General features: G+C 30.1%; 1 protein-coding gene and 2 long non-coding RNA genes across 5 annotated transcripts; 1 reads left to right on the top strand and 2 right to left on the bottom strand.

The window, feature by feature from the left end:
• Positions 1-3,158: 3,158 nt before the first annotated feature.
• LOC120264589 lies at positions 3,159-6,155 on the top strand. 2 transcript variants are annotated; one of them, XR_005537482.1, is made up of 4 exons: positions 3,159-3,305; positions 3,796-3,868; positions 5,446-5,709; positions 5,893-6,155. It is a non-coding gene; the product is annotated as an uncharacterized LOC120264589 (long non-coding RNA). The 2 variants fall into 2 exon arrangements; XR_005537481.1 differs by lacking the exon at positions 5,893-6,155 and having other exon boundaries at positions 5,446-5,831.
• A 7,736-nt stretch (positions 6,156-13,891) lies between these two features.
• Positions 13,892-17,086, bottom strand: LOC120265526 (peroxisomal membrane protein PEX14-like). Of its 2 annotated transcripts, none has more exons than XM_039273461.1 (7): positions 16,972-17,086; positions 15,542-15,786; positions 15,378-15,438; positions 14,914-15,068; positions 14,539-14,743; positions 14,296-14,445; positions 13,892-13,995 (listed from the first exon to the last, which is right to left on the bottom strand). In XM_039273461.1, the coding sequence occupies exons 1-7, from the start codon at positions 17,069-17,071 to the stop codon at positions 13,952-13,954; spliced, it is 960 nt and encodes a 319-aa protein (XP_039129395.1). In that variant the 5' UTR covers positions 17,072-17,086; the 3' UTR covers positions 13,892-13,951. The 2 variants fall into 2 exon arrangements, with proteins under 2 accessions (XP_039129395.1, XP_039129396.1); XM_039273462.1 differs by lacking the exon at positions 16,972-17,086 and adding an exon at positions 15,912-15,984.
• Positions 17,087-17,992: 906 nt separating this feature from the next.
• Positions 17,993-19,032, bottom strand: LOC120265891. Its single transcript, XR_005537789.1, has 4 exons — positions 18,900-19,032; positions 18,692-18,807; positions 18,185-18,291; positions 17,993-18,084 (listed from the first exon to the last, which is right to left on the bottom strand). It is a non-coding gene; the product is annotated as an uncharacterized LOC120265891 (long non-coding RNA).
• Between the last annotated feature and the right edge of the window lie 290 nt (positions 19,033-19,322).

Here is a 19,322-nt window from a genome sequence, read left to right as displayed (position 1 = left end):
TCCTCTTAGGGGGTGTTTGTTTGAGTGGATTTGAAAGTCAAAGGATTTGAAAATCCTTGAATTTGAGAAATCCTTTGTTTGTTTGAAAGCGATTTGAATTTACTTTCAGATTTCCAAACTAAAAGTCATGGGATTATGAAATTCGCCAAAACGACTCGAATTCCAAAAATCCCATCCAAATGAATCCCTCACATGCAAAGTATATATTAATTACTTATAATATTTAAAAATTTGAATTCATATTTATTATATTAATTACTCATAATATTAATTACACTATAATTATATTTTTATAAAAATATTAAATATAATATAATTATAGTGTAATTAATATTAGTAATATAATACATAATTGATATATTATATTATATTATATTAACTATTTTAATAAATTATTAATAAATTATATTTATTATAACAAATTAAGTATATATTAATTATTTTAATTACTCATAATATTAATTACACTATAATTATATTTTTATAAAATATGAAATATAATATAATTATAGATGTAATTAATATTAGTAATATAATATATAATTGATATATTATATTATATTAATTAATTTAATAAATTATTAATAAATTATATTTATTATAATAAATTAAGTATATATTAATTATATTAATTACTCATGATATTAATTACACTCGATTATATTTTTATAAAAATATTAAATATAAAAAAATAATTAATATATGATATTTTATTATAATAAATTAAATATATATTAATTATGTTAATTACTCATGATATTAATTACACTATAATTATATTTTATAAAAAAATATTAAATAAAAATATAATTATAGTGTAATTAATATTAGTAATATAGTATATAATTGATTTATTATATTATATTACTTATTTTTTTAATAAATAATTAATATATTATATTTTTATTATAATAAATTAAGTTTATATCAATTATATTAATTACTAATAATATTTTTAAATTCATATTTACTTAAAAATTAAATGTATATTTTATAATGTATATATTAATTATTATATCAAATCGATACATGTTTTCTAAATCCAAATTTACAAATCCCTTCAACCAAACACAATATTCTGTGATCCAGTATTACAAATACATCTAACCAAACACTGGATTTGACTCTCCTGAATTATCAAATCCACTGCATTTTCAACTACATTCAATCAAACGCCCCCTTAAGAACATTTTAAGGACAAATTATATTAGAGAGGCTTAAAAAATTTATTTATTAGAGTAAGTAAATAAAGTATTCTACCAAAAATAAAATCAAATTTTAACTATCTAGTATAGGGTTAAATAACTCCCATAATTAAAACTAATGGTAAACATATCAATTGGGTGGAACCGGGTGATGTAGCTGGAATTAGTTGAGTTCAGGGATTCCCCGTCCTCGAATTTTTTTACATCTAAAAAATACATCAAATATATTATCTTTTTATAATATATATTTTATTAAATATAAATAATTTTTTAATATTATATATATAATATTAAAATTATATATTCGAGGACAGCGGGATGAGGTATCCAACCCCGTTCTCTGAATTTTAGCTCCGAACCATTATCATGCCGGAAAATCGAGTTCTCCATTGCCAACCTTATCTGTTTTAAAAGATATTGTAAATATTTATTATGTTGTAATTAATTTTTAAAACTATTAATATGATATTTAATATAAATAAAAATTTAAATATAATTAAAAATAATTAAATTTGTTCTTGAAACACTATGGTAGCAGGTTAAAAATTAACTTAAAAAACATGTATGTATTAATGATTTGTTACAAATGACACACATCCTACTATTTATTGTGAAAATTAAATACTATTTATTGTGAAAATTAAATTTTATATAAACATATTTAAAAATTTGTAAATTTTATTTTGTTAACCTAAAAATGATATACTCCCTCTATACTAGTTAAATGTTTTTTAATATATATCTATGTAAAAAATCTATGAAGTATTAAATAATTTTTTTTCCTTAATTTATCTTTTATATTTAATGTATTTCTATCCTTTTCAATATTTTTTTATAAATATAAAGGATCATTTTGAGAGAGAAAATAAAAGAAATAATAAATATAAAGAGAAATTAATAGAATTGGCACGACTCTTAAATAAAGGCAATTTTGAAATTTTGTTAGAATTTTTTTATGTATTTAAGACTATCATAATTTTAATTGATTTTTTAATCAACATAAATCGATTAAGGTGGACATTTAAATAGAACCGAAGAAAGTATATTTGTAGCATATTAAGTTATTTTCACCAACTCAAACTAAATTTTACTCTCATAAAAATAAGTACATCTGTACATGACTGTCATATTAAAAATTTTAATTTTATCAATTTGTTTATCAAAGAGCCAAACAAAAAATTTTCATAAACATTTTTTTTCTAAAAAATATTTTTTTTTAAATTGTATGCATGAGGGCCCCTTCACCCCCTAATTCCGTCCCCTAATTAAAGCATAACAATAAAAAGAGTGTGCGGTTAGGGATGCTTATCTATTTTATAAAAAATTTATAGATTAAAAATAAGTTGTTTACGCCCGAGTCCAATTATCAGTCGTTGGATCGCGATCCAATGGCTGACATTGATGAACTGTGGTACAATGAGCTATTGGGTTCCAAACAATAATTATTTTATATTAAATATATTTAAAAAAACAAACTGTGCGTATACATTAGGGGCGCCTCAAGGTAAAGCCAATCAAGCAACCGCTTTAGGCCCCCGAAAATTGAGATCCTCATTTAAGTTTAAACCAATATAGTGTTTAAAATCTTATCACTATTGTGATACTCTGTCATGATTTTTGACCTTAGGCATCTTTTTTTACTTTTGTGCATGCATTAGGGGCAAAATGATCATTTTACATTAGTGGCATCTTTGCATGATTGCACAGTAGGTTGTGTGTAAAAATCAGTAGGTTGTGTGCATCATTTTACATTAGGTTGATTGCACAGTAGGTTGTGTGCATCATTTTACATTAGGGGCAAAAAAATCATTTTACATTAGAGGCAAAACGGTCTTTTGGACCCTTTTTCATAATATTTCCTATTATGAGAGCATTGTGATCATTTCCATTTTCTTTAAAAAAAATTCTGAAAATCTGAAATTGCTAAGGATAAGAGAGCAACGTGGCTCTCATCCCTTTCTCTCATTTCTCTTTTTCCTTCTTTCCTTCATGTTTTCCTTCTTCGGCCGAACATCCAAGGTTTTGAAGAAAAAAAATTCGTCGTCGAGTTTTTCAATGAATCAATGCCTCTATTCCCTTCCTCCCACTCTCCTGAGCTTGGTAAGGTTTCGATCCAAGGTTTTTCTTTGTATTTTCTTCGTATTTAATCATTTTCAAAAATCCATGAAACCATAGAAATAAACCTTGGTTTGAGTTATTTTTGGGCTCAAATCGAAGCCAGTGTCATGGTTATCTCTTTGTGTGTATGTTTGTGAAGAAATTTCGTGATTTGGTGTTGTAAATCCGAGAGAAACCATCAAATAAGGCTCGGTTTTACTATAGCAAATTCGTGGTTACTGTAGCAAATCCGGAGTGGCACCGAAAGACCTTGGTCTTTTCTTGTATTTCTTTGGTCCAAATCGAAGCTCTTCTTGCCTAGAATCCATTGGGACTAGTTTTACTTTGGTTTGAGGTCGTTTGGGTCCAAAATGACGTTGTTTTCCCCTATAATCCTAGTGTTACATATCTAACATGTAACATTGCATGTGCATGCATATTGATTCTGAGTTTTGGTCTTGATTGCTTCTTGTGTTCCTTGCTTTGTGTCTAGGTGGCGAAACATCTTCGAAGAGGAAGGAAATCGCCGACCAGTGTGTGCGTCTCCATGCGAGACGATATGTTCTGTGAGTGGGTTATATGGAGCGCACAATTCTAATTGAGTATCAAAAATATTTTATTTGCTTTCTGAAATGATTTCCATGGTTTTATCTTATTTTAAAATACTATTTTGTGAGTTAAATTAAAGTGAAGATGACCACTAGAGACTATGGCGTATTTGAATGACTCGTGGTTTATTCTCTGGAAATCATGAGAAAGTTTACTCATGATGTAGTTGTGTTAGTTGAGATTGAACTTGAGGACATACATGCTAGATGGATGAATGGAAATTGTTGAGTATTACAACGAGTTCATTAAGCTTAAGTGTTATAAGTGAAATTAATTATGTATGTTCAATGGATGATTTAAATCTCATGAGTAATGTATAATTTCTAAAGTTTTGATGCATGATGTGATAAATATGGTACATGGAACTTAATGGAGCTTTGAATGCTAAGGTATATAACTACATTAGTGCATTGGAATTGGAATGACTGGTGGAACCTTGTGTATGATCTTTGGTAGTCAGTGAGGTTGATGATAATATTTTCTTTGCAATGTTTGAGAACCATGGATGATTACCAAAGTTGATAAGGGTTGTTCTTGTGAGCATAGTGTAGGGTACTTAATGGTAGTTCGATCATATTTGTGGTATCTATTGGGTGGATGTCAATGGTTATGATTATTGCTTTAAATGGAATTTCTTTATATGTGACGAGTGTTGGATGGCAAAACTGAATATTCTTGTGAATTTCTAATCATAGTTTGATTTAATGCTCTTAAGAGGAGATAGTCAACTTTTGAGTAATTTGACAATGAGATTATTATAGATGAAATAAATATTGATGTTGAGATAATGGCACCATGATAAGGATCTAAGATATGATTGAGTATAAGAAAGGGTTAAATAATAAAGACTTGTGGAAGTAAATACCTGATGACGTGTAAAGTAGGGTTGGATATATATATATATATATATATTGGCATGTGTAAATACATGTGATGAGATGAACATATTTTCATGACTTTTAAAGGACTTGGATGTGGTGGTTGACTAGACTTTGGGGATTAATCTTGTACTTGGAGGAAACCCTAGTGAGCTGTGGAAAGAGAAAGCTAGAATGATCCTAAGTAACTTGAGGTTTAACTAGACCAAAAGCTCTGAGGACTTTTTACACTAGTGGCATCTACTTCGAGAATGATTTGTAAAACTTTTCGCTTTTATAAGTATACTTTTGATGTTTATGGTTATGAAAAGGGTTTTCATTGCTGTTCATCTAGATTGTGGATATTGCAGTGTATTTAATATTAGTTGGGTTTATTGTCTAAAGCAATGTTTCAATCAACTTGGAAAGCTTCTCGTGTTATTGAACTATTCTTGGCATTCGGACAAAAAATGTTTTCGAACATATTGGCATATCGGGATCGGAATACTTTATGAAAGTTTATATCCATTTTTATACTTTTGGCATTGCCGTTATGGAAATAATGTCTGTTTCCGATATGTGAATGCTTGTCCTGGATAAGGACCCTATGATATGATTTATAAAGATTGTATTATTGCTGCATCTACATGATAGTTTGTATGGTGATCATACTGCAGTAGGTGATTTTTCATGGTCAACCTGTTGAGGTGGCGTGGAAGACCGGCTAATTACAATGAGGGACAGTTCAGGTGGAAGTGTAGAGCCTTGACTGGATATTCATCGGGTAACCGGATCACCGACTGGTGAACCGATGGGTCACGTCAAGGACATGAGTATCTTGACGGTTCTGAACCTAGCCATGGCCATGGCGAAGGTTTAGAGAGGTTTCTAGACCATGTTGCGTTCCTTTAGTAGTGTTGTATTAAATTGGGATTTTGGCGGTGAGTATCTGTTTGTTTTGGATTTTAAGATTCGTATTATATTGTTATTCTGTATATATATATGAGTGGAACTGTTATGATCCATTTACATTATTATAAAAGTTTGGTTTGATATTCTTTTAGATTTGTGCTAACACATTCACTGAGTGACTTTGGTTACTCACCCCCTCCCCTCCCTTCTAGGTTTAATGGTTTGGGGGCATCGTAGCGAGGCGAAGTGCTTGGCAATTTGCATTTTGAGTCAGGTTTTGTTTATTGCATGGTGTATTACAGTGGATCCACTAGTGTCCTTCACTCTGTGTCTGTGACTTGTATGTCTTTTGCAACTCGGTTGACTTTGAGTGAAAGTTTTCCTTCCTTGTATCTTTGTGGTGGTTTTGTTATTTAGCAAGGGGTTTGTGAGCCTTGCGAGGACTCGAGGGTTGAGTGGTGGGTGTCCCTCCTCGGGTTGTCGCGGCGGTTGTCGGGCGTGACAGCTATGATTATAATAATAACTATGTATCCGGTAAATAATAAATTATAAATTTAATTTGTGACCTCATTATTAACTTTAAATTTTAAAAGTTTTAAAATCTTATCTTTAAAATTATAATAATTATTTGTTGTATAATTAATTAATATTTAAACTTTTTTATTTAATACTGTAATTTTAAATCTTCCATCAACTAGCTTTTTAAAATAAAAACTACTAAATTAAGTTCTTAATTTTTTTTTCTACTTTAATGTATAATTAATTATTTTTTTTTCCAAACAAATAAATCTATTAAAAAACATGTAGTTTCAATACATAATTAATTCTCTTCTTCTCCCAACAAACAAATCTATTTAAAAAAATTTTTGTAGCTTCAATACTTATTTTTAACAATTTTTTTTCTTATTAATTAATTATGGTCAGTTTAATGCTTAAGCTTTAGGTCTTTATAAACCTTGAGCCACCGTTGATATACATTGCTCTTTGCAAATTATATATTCGTAAAAAATTAAACTTATTTTATTCATTCCATTTAAATATTAGAAATTTTTAATAATAATTTAGCCAATATTTTTTTGCATGTATACCCTACAAAATTTTAAATTAGTTTTATGTATTATATGAAAATAAAATTACAATTGCTAGAAGTTTTAAAATTTATACTGTGTTAAAAGTGTATATGTAAACAAATTATTTTTTTTATATAATGTAGACAAGCTTCTAAAATATATATCTTTATTATTATTATTTTTCAATCATGGCGATGTGAGGAAATTGAAACCTCAACCTACAAACAAATCAAATTTTATTAAATATATACATACAGTATTTGGTTTTATTGGGAATATATGGAATGTAGTAAATTTGAGAAGTCTAAACGAGAAAAATTATTCATAATGTTACATGTATATGTGAGGGCAAGTTTGCTAAGAATGTTTGTAGATATGAAATGTACAAACATTCGTATGTAGTGAACAACATTATTGTGCTTAAGAACAATAGCACAGTAAAAAAACAATAAAACATTATAAACATCAACCTAACACTAATCAACCATAACCATCCCGTTAATCAATCAAATTCTCTTCAATTTGGTCACTGTTCTCAACTACGGATGTTCTATTAATGTCTGCATAGGGATGACAATGGGTCGGGTTAGGTGTAGATTTTGCCATACCCGCACCCACACCCGCTACCCCCTCTACCCGAATTTGAACCCGACGGGTTTTCAAAACCCCAACTCACACCCGCACCCGATAGATAATCATGTAAGCTGGGGATACCCGCCAGGCCTTGACCCTATTTAAAAACAATTAAAATAAAATTAAAATGCCAAGTAAAAATTAAAAATGTCAATAAAAAATTAAAAATGTAAAAAAAAAATCATAGTTTTTTTGTTTGAATGAACATCATAGAGTAGGATTTGAAAATAGATATTCAAAACAACACAAAATAGACAAATTCAACACTATAGGATAGGAATTTAAAAACTCTAGCAAAAAATTGAATATATATAATTGGGTATATTTGTTAATTGAATTTCGGGTCAGGTTCGAGTCGAGTATTAGGATTTCCATACTCGCATCCACACCCGCTTTATATTAGTCAGATTTTATCCAAACTCAACTCGAAACTGGGTCAAATCAGGTTTATACTATTAAACTTTGGTCCGATTTGGGATTATTGCCATCCCTACCTCTAAAGTTTTCCAATATATTATATATATATGCAATAAAACCCCTGTAGTAAATTTTATTTACATGGGCACATATTTGGGCATAGAGAAGAATGGAATCTGGAGGGAGTCTGAGAGAGCACGTGGAGAGGCCTGCTTTGCTTTTCTGGAGAAGAATATGAATTGGTTCATTATACGAGATGCTGTCCCCCATATGACTTTATGAATACCTTGTGGGCACCACTTCCAACATTTATCATATAATCAGCAATTTTTATTTTTGTTGTCTTGTCTGTCAATATAAACTTGGGTCGCTATCAAACTTGCATATGGTAAAGAAATATATATATATATATATATATATATATATATATATTTAAATTTTTTTATGTATAATGGATTTTTTAATAATATTTTTTTTTATATTTTTTTTATTTTAAATTAAAAAATTCATTTAATTATTATATATATATATATATATTTTTTTTTTTCCCCTCCACAATTAAGCTCCACCGAAATGGCTGAATGCTCAATTGGGCAGGGGCTTGCTTGTCTCATAGTATTCTAACCACTCAAGTTAAAAATATAATATATTATTATTATTCTGACATTTCCTAAAAAGAGAAGATGACCAAAAAACAATGAGAGGAAAATATTTTAAACAAAAATAGGATTTCAATGTGAATTTTTAGGGAAATATTTCAAACCTTAGGTGTTAAAAAAATTGGAAAAATGAAACAGATATATTGACTTTTTAGAAAATATCAAAGTTCTTTTTAATCAAATTGATAATATGGACAATCTATCCCGGGCTAATTTATTAAAATATTGTTTTTTTTTTTAATTATTTCCTTAAATGCGCATTTCCGTAATTATTTACGGAAATACACATTTTATATTTTTTTATTATTATTTTTTAAACAGCCGGTCCCACTCTAATTTTTTAATATTTAAATTTAATTTTTTAAAAAAACAGAGGGGCCCGTTATTTTTTTAATATTAAGTTTTTATTTTTTTAAAAACTGCGGGTCCCGATAGTTTTTAAATTAAAAACATTTTACATTCAAACCCTTATAATTTTCATTAATTTTTCTTATAACTTATTTTTTTCTCACTCTAAGTATATTATTTTTACTTTCACTAATTGTAACCGGCTGTTAATAATTTAAATAAATAATTTTAATATTTTTTTCATCGTAAGGGGGTTGTTGGGATGAATTATTGGTGGCAGATTGAGTCTACTGCATTCATGAGAGCCCAGTTGGATGAAATTGATCTTAGCCATCCAGTTTTTGTTAGGGTGGAGCCTATATAAAGCCTCCAAAGTCTTTTTCTAAAACACACGAGTATTTCATAAGAAAAAAATTATCGATATAGAGAGCTCTTCTTTAAAAATTTTTGTCATCGTAGGTTTTTATTTTTCTTGCAGGTAGGGAACTCTTGATGAAAGAATAAAGCTTCCACTACTGGGTTCTTGATTACTTTCGATAATTCATCCCAACAACCCCCTTATGATGAAAAAATATTAAAATTATTTATTTAAATTATTAACAGCCGGTTATAATTAGTAAAAGTAAAAATAACATAGTAGAAGTGAGAAAAAATAAGTTATAAGAAAAATTAATGAAAATTATAAGGGTTTGAATGTAAAATGTTTTTAATTTAAAAACTATCGGGACCCGCAGTTTTTAAAAAAATAAAAACTTAATATTAAAAAAATAACGGGCCCCTCTGTTTTTTTAAAAAATTAAATTTAAATATTAAAAAATTAGAGTGGGACCGGCTGTTTAAAAAATAATAATAAAAAAATATAAAATGCGCATTTCCGTAAATAATTACGGAAATGCGCATTTAAGGAAATAATTAAAAAAAAAGCAATATTTTAATAAATTAGCTCCTTTATTTTAAAACTCACAAAACTTTAAATTTTAAATCTTAAATCATAAATCATAAATGGTAAATTTTAAAAAAAATTAAAGTTTAAAAAGAAATTTCTCATTTATAATTTCCGATTTATGGTTTAAATAATAAAAAATAAGTTTTTTTTTTAAAGGATTCCACTTTTTGATAATATTGACTTTTTTTTTCCAGGGAAATATTTCAGAAACCAATTAAATATGAAAATTGTCTGGTTTTTTAATTTTGAATACAAGAAATTACATTCTTTTTCTTTTTTAGTACAATTTTTTATGAAAATTATATATATTTATTTTGTGATAAAATGGATAAATCACACACACCTAAACCAATATTATGAAAAGAAATTAATCTTTCAACTCTCATTTGTTACCTTAACCAATATTATGAGAAGAAATTAATCTTTCAACTCTCATTTGTTATGAGAAAAAATTACTATTTTTCTACAATTAAAATGGTAATTCGTGATCCTCACAGGGTGTGTGTATATATACAAGAGTGTGTTTTATAAATTTATTTATATATTTTTTTAATGTTGGGAAATTAACACCTAAACTTTCATGGGGATAATTGTTTGTGTGAATAAATTATATATATTTTTTAATGTTGGGAAATTAACACTAAAACATTCATGGGGATAATTGCATCTCATGTGACACTAACATCCACTTGGATACTTTGGAGCTAAACGTACTATAAATAAGAAAACGATAAAAATCTTGTGATGTCCCTATCTAACTTTGTTAATATCCTAGCCATTTTTTTATTTTTTAAAATATATCTCATAATTTTTTTTTTTTTTATAAATTTAGCATTTTATTTATTTCTCAATTTTTTTTTAAGAATCATGGACCCCGAGATGAGGTCGCCCACGGAAAGCGTGATAAAATAGATGAAGATGAAGAGGTAATTTTTTTAAAATTTTAATTAAATTAAAAAATAATATATTAAAATATAGAATTTTTAAGGTATAAATATAAAAATGATATCTCTATTTTGTGTTTTTCGCCCTTTTAATCCCTCTAATATAAAATCTTTTTTTTTTGGTCCTCGTATTTACATATTTCCGTATGGATCCGCTATTTTGGTTCTCGTATTTACACATTTTCATCTTTTTTTTTCCTTTCAGTTCATCAGCTGGAGGACTATTTTGATATTTTAACCTAATAAATATGGAATTTTGAGATCATTAGTTAAATTAGAAAATGCTTTAGTTAAATTGAATCTTAAAAAGAGGTTCACAAGTCACTTATTCTAAAAATTTAAAATTAAGGGGTTGTTTAGTTGGAGGTAATATCATATTACCTCCAAAATATCGATCAAGTAATCTTATATTACTTTGTTTGGTTATATAGAATAGGAATATCATATTTTCGGAATATGATAACTTGGCCATTATTACCAGGAATGTGATTATCAACTTAATAGATGGTAATATTACATTCCCACAAAATTGTGAATTTTTGACTTATTATACCCTTTAAATTTAATAAAATCTCAAAAATATCAGCTTTCTAAAAGTTTCAAAAAAAAAAAAAAAATTGCACCCAAACCCTAATCTCCCAACTTGTCTTCCTTCTCTTAATATGAGTAAGTTTGACTTAATTAATATTAATAAAAATTAATTATACTAAAATTAAATTTTATTTTTTAATAATTACAAATATTTATTATTAAATAATTTTGATTTTTACTTCAAAATATTATGAACATTGATATATTTGACATTTATTAGATAAGGGTATTTTAGTAAAAAGATAACTTGTAATGAAAAATTCCCAACTAAGTAAACATGGTAATGTTACATTCCAACCACATTACTATCTTGTCAACCAAATAAAAATTACATATATTTCTGTCAACATGATTTGGAAATCACATTTCTAGTAATCTTATTTCCGACCGTAATATAAAATTCCGTCAATCAAACGATCATATTTTTATATAATAGGTTTTTAATAGCTTTATGAATAAAGTGAATGCAATGTTGGCATGCATTCGCATTAGTATCCATGTAATTTTTTTTCTTTCCTAACGGTTTTTTACAAAACTTAACTTTTTCTATCATTTAAACCATAAATTATAAATAATAAACCAGAAAAGATATTCAAAATTCAATGTATGTAAATATTGGTTTATATATATATATATATATTTATATTAAATAATTTTGAAATATAAAAATTAAAATGAATCATATGGTTAAATATAAAGATGAAAAAAGAAATTCGTACTTCTTTGAAATAACCACATCCAACTAATGAATATAATCAACACTAGCATTCTAACTTAATACTTTTAGTACATCCATTTTGGACAATAATCTATCATAATCAAACAAGTTTTCCTAATTTGAGTACATCAACAAATGAAAAAGTAAAAGATAATAATGAATGATATAGATATGATCTACAAATCTAATTCCCACATCTAACATCTTATGACATGACCTAGCTTTTTTCATAAAGAAGATTCAAGTCTAATACCAATGATTCTGTTCACAGTAAACCTAAAATCAAAAAATTCACAAATACATCTATATATACACACACAAAGACACATGGGGAATACCGCAAGGCATGGAGGTCTTTACAAATTTAAGCTACAAATTCTAAATTTTGGAGAAACAATAATGATCACATTGTAAAGGAAAGAGAAACTAAATGAAAATCACTGCATAGCACGTTAGTTTCTCACTTGGATAATGAGTGGGTAACACGCGAGTTTGAAACCCCCGCACACAACATTATAAAATATTATTCACTCATTGTTGATTGAGACTAATTAGTACTATATACTGACTCATAGTGTAAGTCTCTTATGAGAGGAGTTATATTTTTCACCCCTCAAGATTGTATGGCAGGAGAATTTATTATTGTGGAGTTATGGTACTTGATATATCAACTTGGGTATATGTAACAGACTTTTATTGCCTCTAGTATTTAAATTGCCCACATGATAAATCCTTAAGGGATTGTTAAGTCATCATAACTAGTATACTTCTATACTTGCTTGTCCCTTTGTCACTCTTAAGTGAAGGGCACTTATCGCCTATTTGTCAAAAAATTAAATAAATAAATAAATAAATAAATAAATAAAAAGTGAATCAAATCATACTTTCATTGTTATTATTTTCTTTTTCTAAAGCATGCATGATGACTTAAAAGAATAAACTGATATGCATTGATTGAATCACCATAGGCTCAAATAATTGAAATTAAACAGAAAAAATAATATTGAACCAAAAAGAATGAAAATAAAAATAAAAATACAAAACAACTGAGGAGAGACGCTTGCTTTTAGGGCCATGCTTAGATCTTTGCGATGCAAATCCAAGTTGTTGATTGTCAAAAAGCGTGGACGCACTACACCAAAAAAGTGTTTTTGAGGCGGTTTTAAAAGCTCTATAGAGGCGGTTATAACCGCCTTTATAGGTATAGTGTTGGTTTTTTTACCCGCCTCTAAACCGTCTCGTATCAAGCCGGCTCTACACTTTAGAGCCGGTTTGTACTCAACCGTTAGGGGTAAGTTTTATTTACTGAGCGGTTTTTAATAACAAGAGTAGGCGGTTATAACCGCTCTATAGCTACTAAGTTTTCATTACCTTCCAATAGTTTTAGAGGCGGTTATAACCGTCTCTATAGCTATTAAGTTTTCTTTACCTTTCAATAGTTTTTTTGAGGCGGTTATAACCGCCTCTATAACTACTAAGTTTTCATTACTTTCTTATACGTGGTAAAGGCGGTTATAACCGCCTCTATAGTTACTAATTTTTCATTAATCGTTTTAGAGGTTGTTATAACCACCTCTAAAAATTATAAGTAGTAGAGGCGGTTATAACCGCCTCTATAGCTAATAATATCTTGCATGTTCATACTTTTAAAGGTGGTTATAATCACCTCTAAATTTGTTCATTCAATTGAATTAAATTTTAATTTTTTTTCCAATTAATAATAAATAAATTTGTTAACCTGTAAATTAAAAACATAAAATTTTCATTATATACAAAAATATACTAAATGCAATTTCATTGACCATTATTGACATGTTATGAATTAAAAGTGTAATGTATTTTTGAGTAATAACAAAAATATAAGTGTTTTACACTATTTGTGTACTTTCATTAAAAAATATTTTTTGAGTTAATTACACAAAGTAAAAAAGCTTCATGTATCCTCTCATCTTGAACCCTCTTGATCTTTAACCATAAATTCTCCAAAATCTGCAAAAATATTAAACAAAATCCAATTTTATTCAATCAAAAATCCAATCTTGTATTTAGAATGACCAAATAAAAACATACACACAATACAAAAACTATACTAAGCGGAATTTAGGGTTTTAGCTTGGTACTATTTTTTTGGAAGTCATTAAACCTACACACATGATTGAAAAATAAAGAAAAATACATCCAACACAAAGAGACCCAAAGAAAGGGCCCCAGATAGGGAGGGAAACTTCCCAGCAAGATGCATATCAAGATGCAGAGATGAATACCTATATACCTATCTGATTAACATACCATTGCCCATTGAATGCACTCCTATCGATTTATCCTCATATCGGCCATTCTCTGTTCTCATTTCCAATTCTCGAATAGATTTGGACATGGATTTCATCTCCTTCATTTGCATATCCATCATCTCCATAAAAAGTTCAAGATGCTTCCTCTCTGCAGATACATGGAATGAAAAATGATAAATTTTTTTTAAAAGCCATATAAGAAATATATGATTGAACCAAAAAGATTAAAAAAATGTAGGACCTTCATTTTTTGCATTTACTAATTCTTGATCTGCCTTAGCCACAATAGCAGCTGCAGAAGCGTCAGCTTTTGCAGCTTTTGCAGCTTCTGCAGCTTCTGCAGCTTCTTCAGCAAGGCTGCTCTTCAATTCTACTTCCTTTTTGGATTCTCTATCTTTTTCAACAACCCTCTGAACCAAAGATTGCAGCCTAGGAACAACCATTTTCTACAAGGAAAAAACAAGGAACACAATGCATTATAAACAAAACAAACTGTCATAAATTGCACAAGATGAATAAATGCAAAAGCAGTTTCTGCTCCAGAAGCAATTGCTGGATAGACCACAAAGATAATATAAATGCGAATGCAGTTTTTGGGTAAAGAGTTATGTGATACCTTAAAAAGAACACCAGTTGCTGCTCTAGAAGCAGTAAGAACACCTATTGCAAACAAAGCATGGTTCCACTGAAGCCGGGGTTGCTGCAAACTAGCACCCAGAGAAGAACCACCAGCAACAGGCTGCAAGGCTGGAGATGGATTGGGCTGGCTTACTGTAAGGAAATAGAAAATCAGAATTTATAATCCACAAACCTCCATGTCAAGAAAGGCGTGATAAATGCTAAATATTTCTGAAGAAAACTACTCATGGAGAGACAATGTTAAAATAATAGAAGCTACAATATAAAAGCAACCTTGCAAGCAGATACATTATATGCATTCAATGCATCAATTTTATGTCACATATTGAGAAACAGATAAACAAAATTTGAAATCCATAGAAAAAGAACCCTGTTTTTTTTCCCCCCAAAATTTAAGCAACAATAGTTGTTATGCGCAAACAGAGAAACACTTATGATCACCTTGATTAGCTTGGTTTGTGGTGTTAGTCCCTGCACCTGCGGCATTTGAAGGTGCTGAATCCTGCAAGTCATCACAAAACCAAATCCAATAGTAAGAACTTATAAAAACCATGAAGAATTATACCACCAAGAACAAGCACACTGTCAGATGATATAAGGCTTACAGGAACACGGCGGAAGGCCTCATCAATTTCCTCTTTTGAAAGGCCTTTCTTTTCGAGGAAAGCACCCCGGAAAATCACTGGAGAGCCCTTTACTTTGGGATGAGATAAAAAATTGACAGCATTTTGCACTTGCTCCTCCCTCATCGATTGCGGGATAGCAAATGGTGGCCTTCCAGAAGATTCATGGGACACCTCTTCTTTAACACTCTCACCTCCATTGCTCATTGGGTTCAATGGATTGCTCTCTGAAATCAAAATCAAGAAAGAAACAACAATAAAATACAATTAGGACTTCCTCTTCCTCATAAAGCATCATACCGATACCGATTCTCCAATTTCATATCTCAGATGAAAAACCCAAAAATAGTACCAAGCTAAAACCTAAATTCCGTACTCGCAAGTTAAAAAAAATCGAATTTTTTTTTCTTGGTAGAAGTCATAACATTTAATGATAACAATGATCATACAATAGATAAGGAACCTTTTAACATAAGCTAGTGGCTAGTATAACTAGTTTAATGTAGACATTTAAAGTATTGCAAAATATACTAGTAAGTTTACTGCACATGATAGGTTTATCTGCAGAAAAGAAAATAAACAAGTGAGAGACACATGGTAGGGCTAACTGATAACTATTTGAGGGTCAAAAGATGCATGCATATAATGGGATCCAAATTTGAGGTTGATGGGCATGTGTCACATGTTAAAGCTAATGCCCGTGCATTGTATTTTTGGTCTCAGAATCTTGACCTATGAATGTGATCAAGTGTGGACCCTATTCATTTTCATTATATACCCTCATTGGCAATGACAATGGATGAACTGAAACTGGAAAGTAAGGAAACTGAAACAATACCCCATTTATAAGCTGATGACCTGAATCAGATGCAACAAGTAATGATTCAGTTGGTGCACTTGGGTTTTAATTTTTCATATCACATATATTATTTTCTTTAATTTGAGAATAATGAAGAAGATTTTCAAAAGAGCTAACAGACATTAATAATAAAAAAAGAAAAGAAAAACCATAAATTAGAATAATTCATTTTCTTTGGAAATGAGTCATGTTATCGATGAAATAAACCATGTCATTACTGTTGATCAACATCCAAACCATTAGTGAGCCCAAATGGTTGATCATCAACGACCATAGTAGCTACTGACAACTCGTGCTACCTCTCCTCCCTCAAGTCCAATAGTTAATAATCCAAAAATAAGCATCGATGATGTAAAGATCACCGGTGCCTTTATTAAACTGCAACCCCAATGGCCTCCCATATTTACTCTCTAAACTTACATGGAAATATTTTATGCTATCATAGTTACTTGTCCCGAAAAATACAGATAATTAAAACAATAGTAAAAAATTCATAAGATATTATCTTAAGTAGTTATATATGTATCTGTATTATATATATATATATATATACCTGATGTTTGAAGTGGTGGCAAACTCTTGCCAACCAAGACTACAGCCTCTCCATTTGAGTATATGGCCATTAGAGATGCCAGTGTAGGGGCCTTTGCCATCGGTGTCGAAGGTGATGCTTTTCGAGGGGCCAAAGGCGATGAGAGAAGGAGCTTGTCTTGGACATGGAGGTTGGCAATATCCCTTTCAAGCAATGCACGAGGTTAATGAGTTTTTCTAGTGTGAAGAAGATGATGAGAAAGATGGTCAAATTTTTTTCATTCTTGGTGTTTATACTTCAAAAAGGCAAAAAAAGATGACGAGTTTAGTAGTTAGAATAAATTTTTGCCAATTATTTTTTTTCTCATGCCTAAGATTATATACCCTCATTGACCATGGCAATGGATGAGCTGAGCTGGAAAGTAAGGAATCAAACATAATGTGTTCCATGTTAGCAGATCTGTTCATGCCTTTGGTTTTGGTATATGTCTTTGGTGTAGTTGAGCAGATTTGGATACTCTCGTATCGACTTCTTGTTGCATTTGAAATGATCAACATAAACACGCATGAAATATGAAAGAATGAGGCGAGTTAGCAACTAAAGCATTATCAACAAAAATTATGCAAGGAAAGCGGCTCGATGAAATTGAGTTTTTGTCAAAGTAAAAATAGTTAAGACTTAAGAGGAGTAATTCTTAATGCCAATTCTGGAAATTGAATGAAAAATTATTATCAAATTCGACTTGACCGTGCTTTTATTTTGTTAGCAATTAAACAAAGGAAAAGCAGTGCATCCAATATGCTACATTTGATTTGAATACTAGTTTCTAGGATATACTTGCGTAATGTAAAGCTACAATTAATAAGACACTTCTAATTTGAATACTAGAAATTGCATCTTCTTTTTAGAATTGAAAAAAATTTTTTTGCTTCCGATTACAAAAAAACTAAATATTGTACAAGGCCCGAAATACCATTACAAAATGTGGTTAAAAGTCATCAGGGACCAAAAAGAATATATTCTTCACTTAAGAGATGAACTGTACCTCATCAAATCTTATAAGAGTGACAAACAAGCGGACATCAGCTTCAGTCAACACATTCCCACAAATGTACCACTGCTTGCTAAGTATCTCTTCACCCAAAAATATAGATCTTCATTAATAACCTACTTCACAATAGCTAATGAATAAATTATGACAATCAAAATGAAGATAAAAATATAAATTATCAACCTGTACTAGTGCGTAGCTTCAAATAAATTTCATCAGAGCAATTATTTCCCAAACCATGCACCCTTCCACCAATGCTTAGCATGTCCTGAATGAATGCTTAAGAGCACCTGCATCATGCATAGAGAGTAAAAACATACAACCATCACACACCAGCAATCTACAGAATTTATATGAAAAAAACTTGACACCAAAAAAATCCGATGAATGATCAATGAATCATGTGTCCTCAAAGATCTTACTTGCAAAAAAACATGCTAAAAATTTATTATAATACATACAAACAGATACTATAGAGATTTCTTAACAAAAATTTTTATCAATTTATAATACACACACAATATGAAATAACAATTATGAAAAAAATCGGGGCATATTTCTAAGGTTCTCGATAAAAATCATATCGATAGATTTGCAAACTCGTACCAAAAAAACTATATGGTAATCAAAAAGAATAGTTCCACCAAAAATCTGCAATTAACATATCAAAGAGGTCTAAATAATGACAACAAGAAATCATTCGAAGATTAGCGTCCTGCGTGGGCACAAAGAAGTGCTTGAGATTCGACTTTCCGATGATCGATTCTATGCACGCAGTGGCGCTCACCCTCTTCTCATGGTCTCATCTGGAACAACAAAACCAGCACAACATATGCCTTAATCGTATCAAAACAATAAAAAAGGCATGAACAGAGAGAAATCCTGTGAAGAGGGCAACCTCATGGTGACAAGCTGGCGAGCGGCATTGAGAGCTTCAGAGTGGGATTCACCAAGCACTTGGAGCTCAGCAACGACTCAGCGAGAGGAGAAAAGTAGCACACGGGCTCCGAGGAGACGCTGGAGAGCGTTGTTCGTAGGAACGGGTTATGGAGAAGGAGGTGGTGAACGAAGGTACCATCGCAGAGGACCTTGTAGGGTTCACAGAATCCAAAAGCGCCTGAGTAGAACCTCACCGCCTTGCGGTGTCTCTTGTTCTTCACCCTCATTGATGGAGCTCACGGAACCCTAACCCTTTCTCACGCCCGGGAGGTGAGGCGGAAAGAGTAGGGGAGTTTTTGCCGTCTGGATCAGAGGTGAGGTGGTCTTCGAGTGCGCGGACTTTCTCATCGTCGGTGAGTGATTCCGGGAGGGTCTCGGACTG

Source organism: Dioscorea cayenensis, chromosome 7, assembly GCF_009730915.1.
Source record: "Dioscorea cayenensis subsp. rotundata cultivar TDr96_F1 chromosome 7, TDr96_F1_v2_PseudoChromosome.rev07_lg8_w22 25.fasta, whole genome shotgun sequence".
In the NCBI taxonomy this organism is placed as follows: domain Eukaryota; kingdom Viridiplantae; phylum Streptophyta; class Magnoliopsida; order Dioscoreales; family Dioscoreaceae; genus Dioscorea; species Dioscorea cayenensis.
This window is presented reverse-complemented; position numbering and strand designations above follow the sequence as displayed.

Excerpts from the sequence above, each read along its gene's own strand:
- LOC120265526 (XM_039273461.1), bottom strand. The coding sequence starts at position 17,071 with ATGGCAAAGGCCCCTACACTGGCATCTCTAATGGCCATATACTCAAAT. Across the intron at positions 15,787-16,971 it reads GCCACCACTTCAAACATCAG|AGAGCAATCCATTGAACCCA; the intron begins GTATATATATAT and ends TTTTGATTTCAG. Across the intron at positions 15,069-15,377 it reads CACAAACCAAGCTAATCAAG|TAAGCCAGCCCAATCCATCT; the intron begins GTGATCATAAGT and ends ATTTCCTTACAG.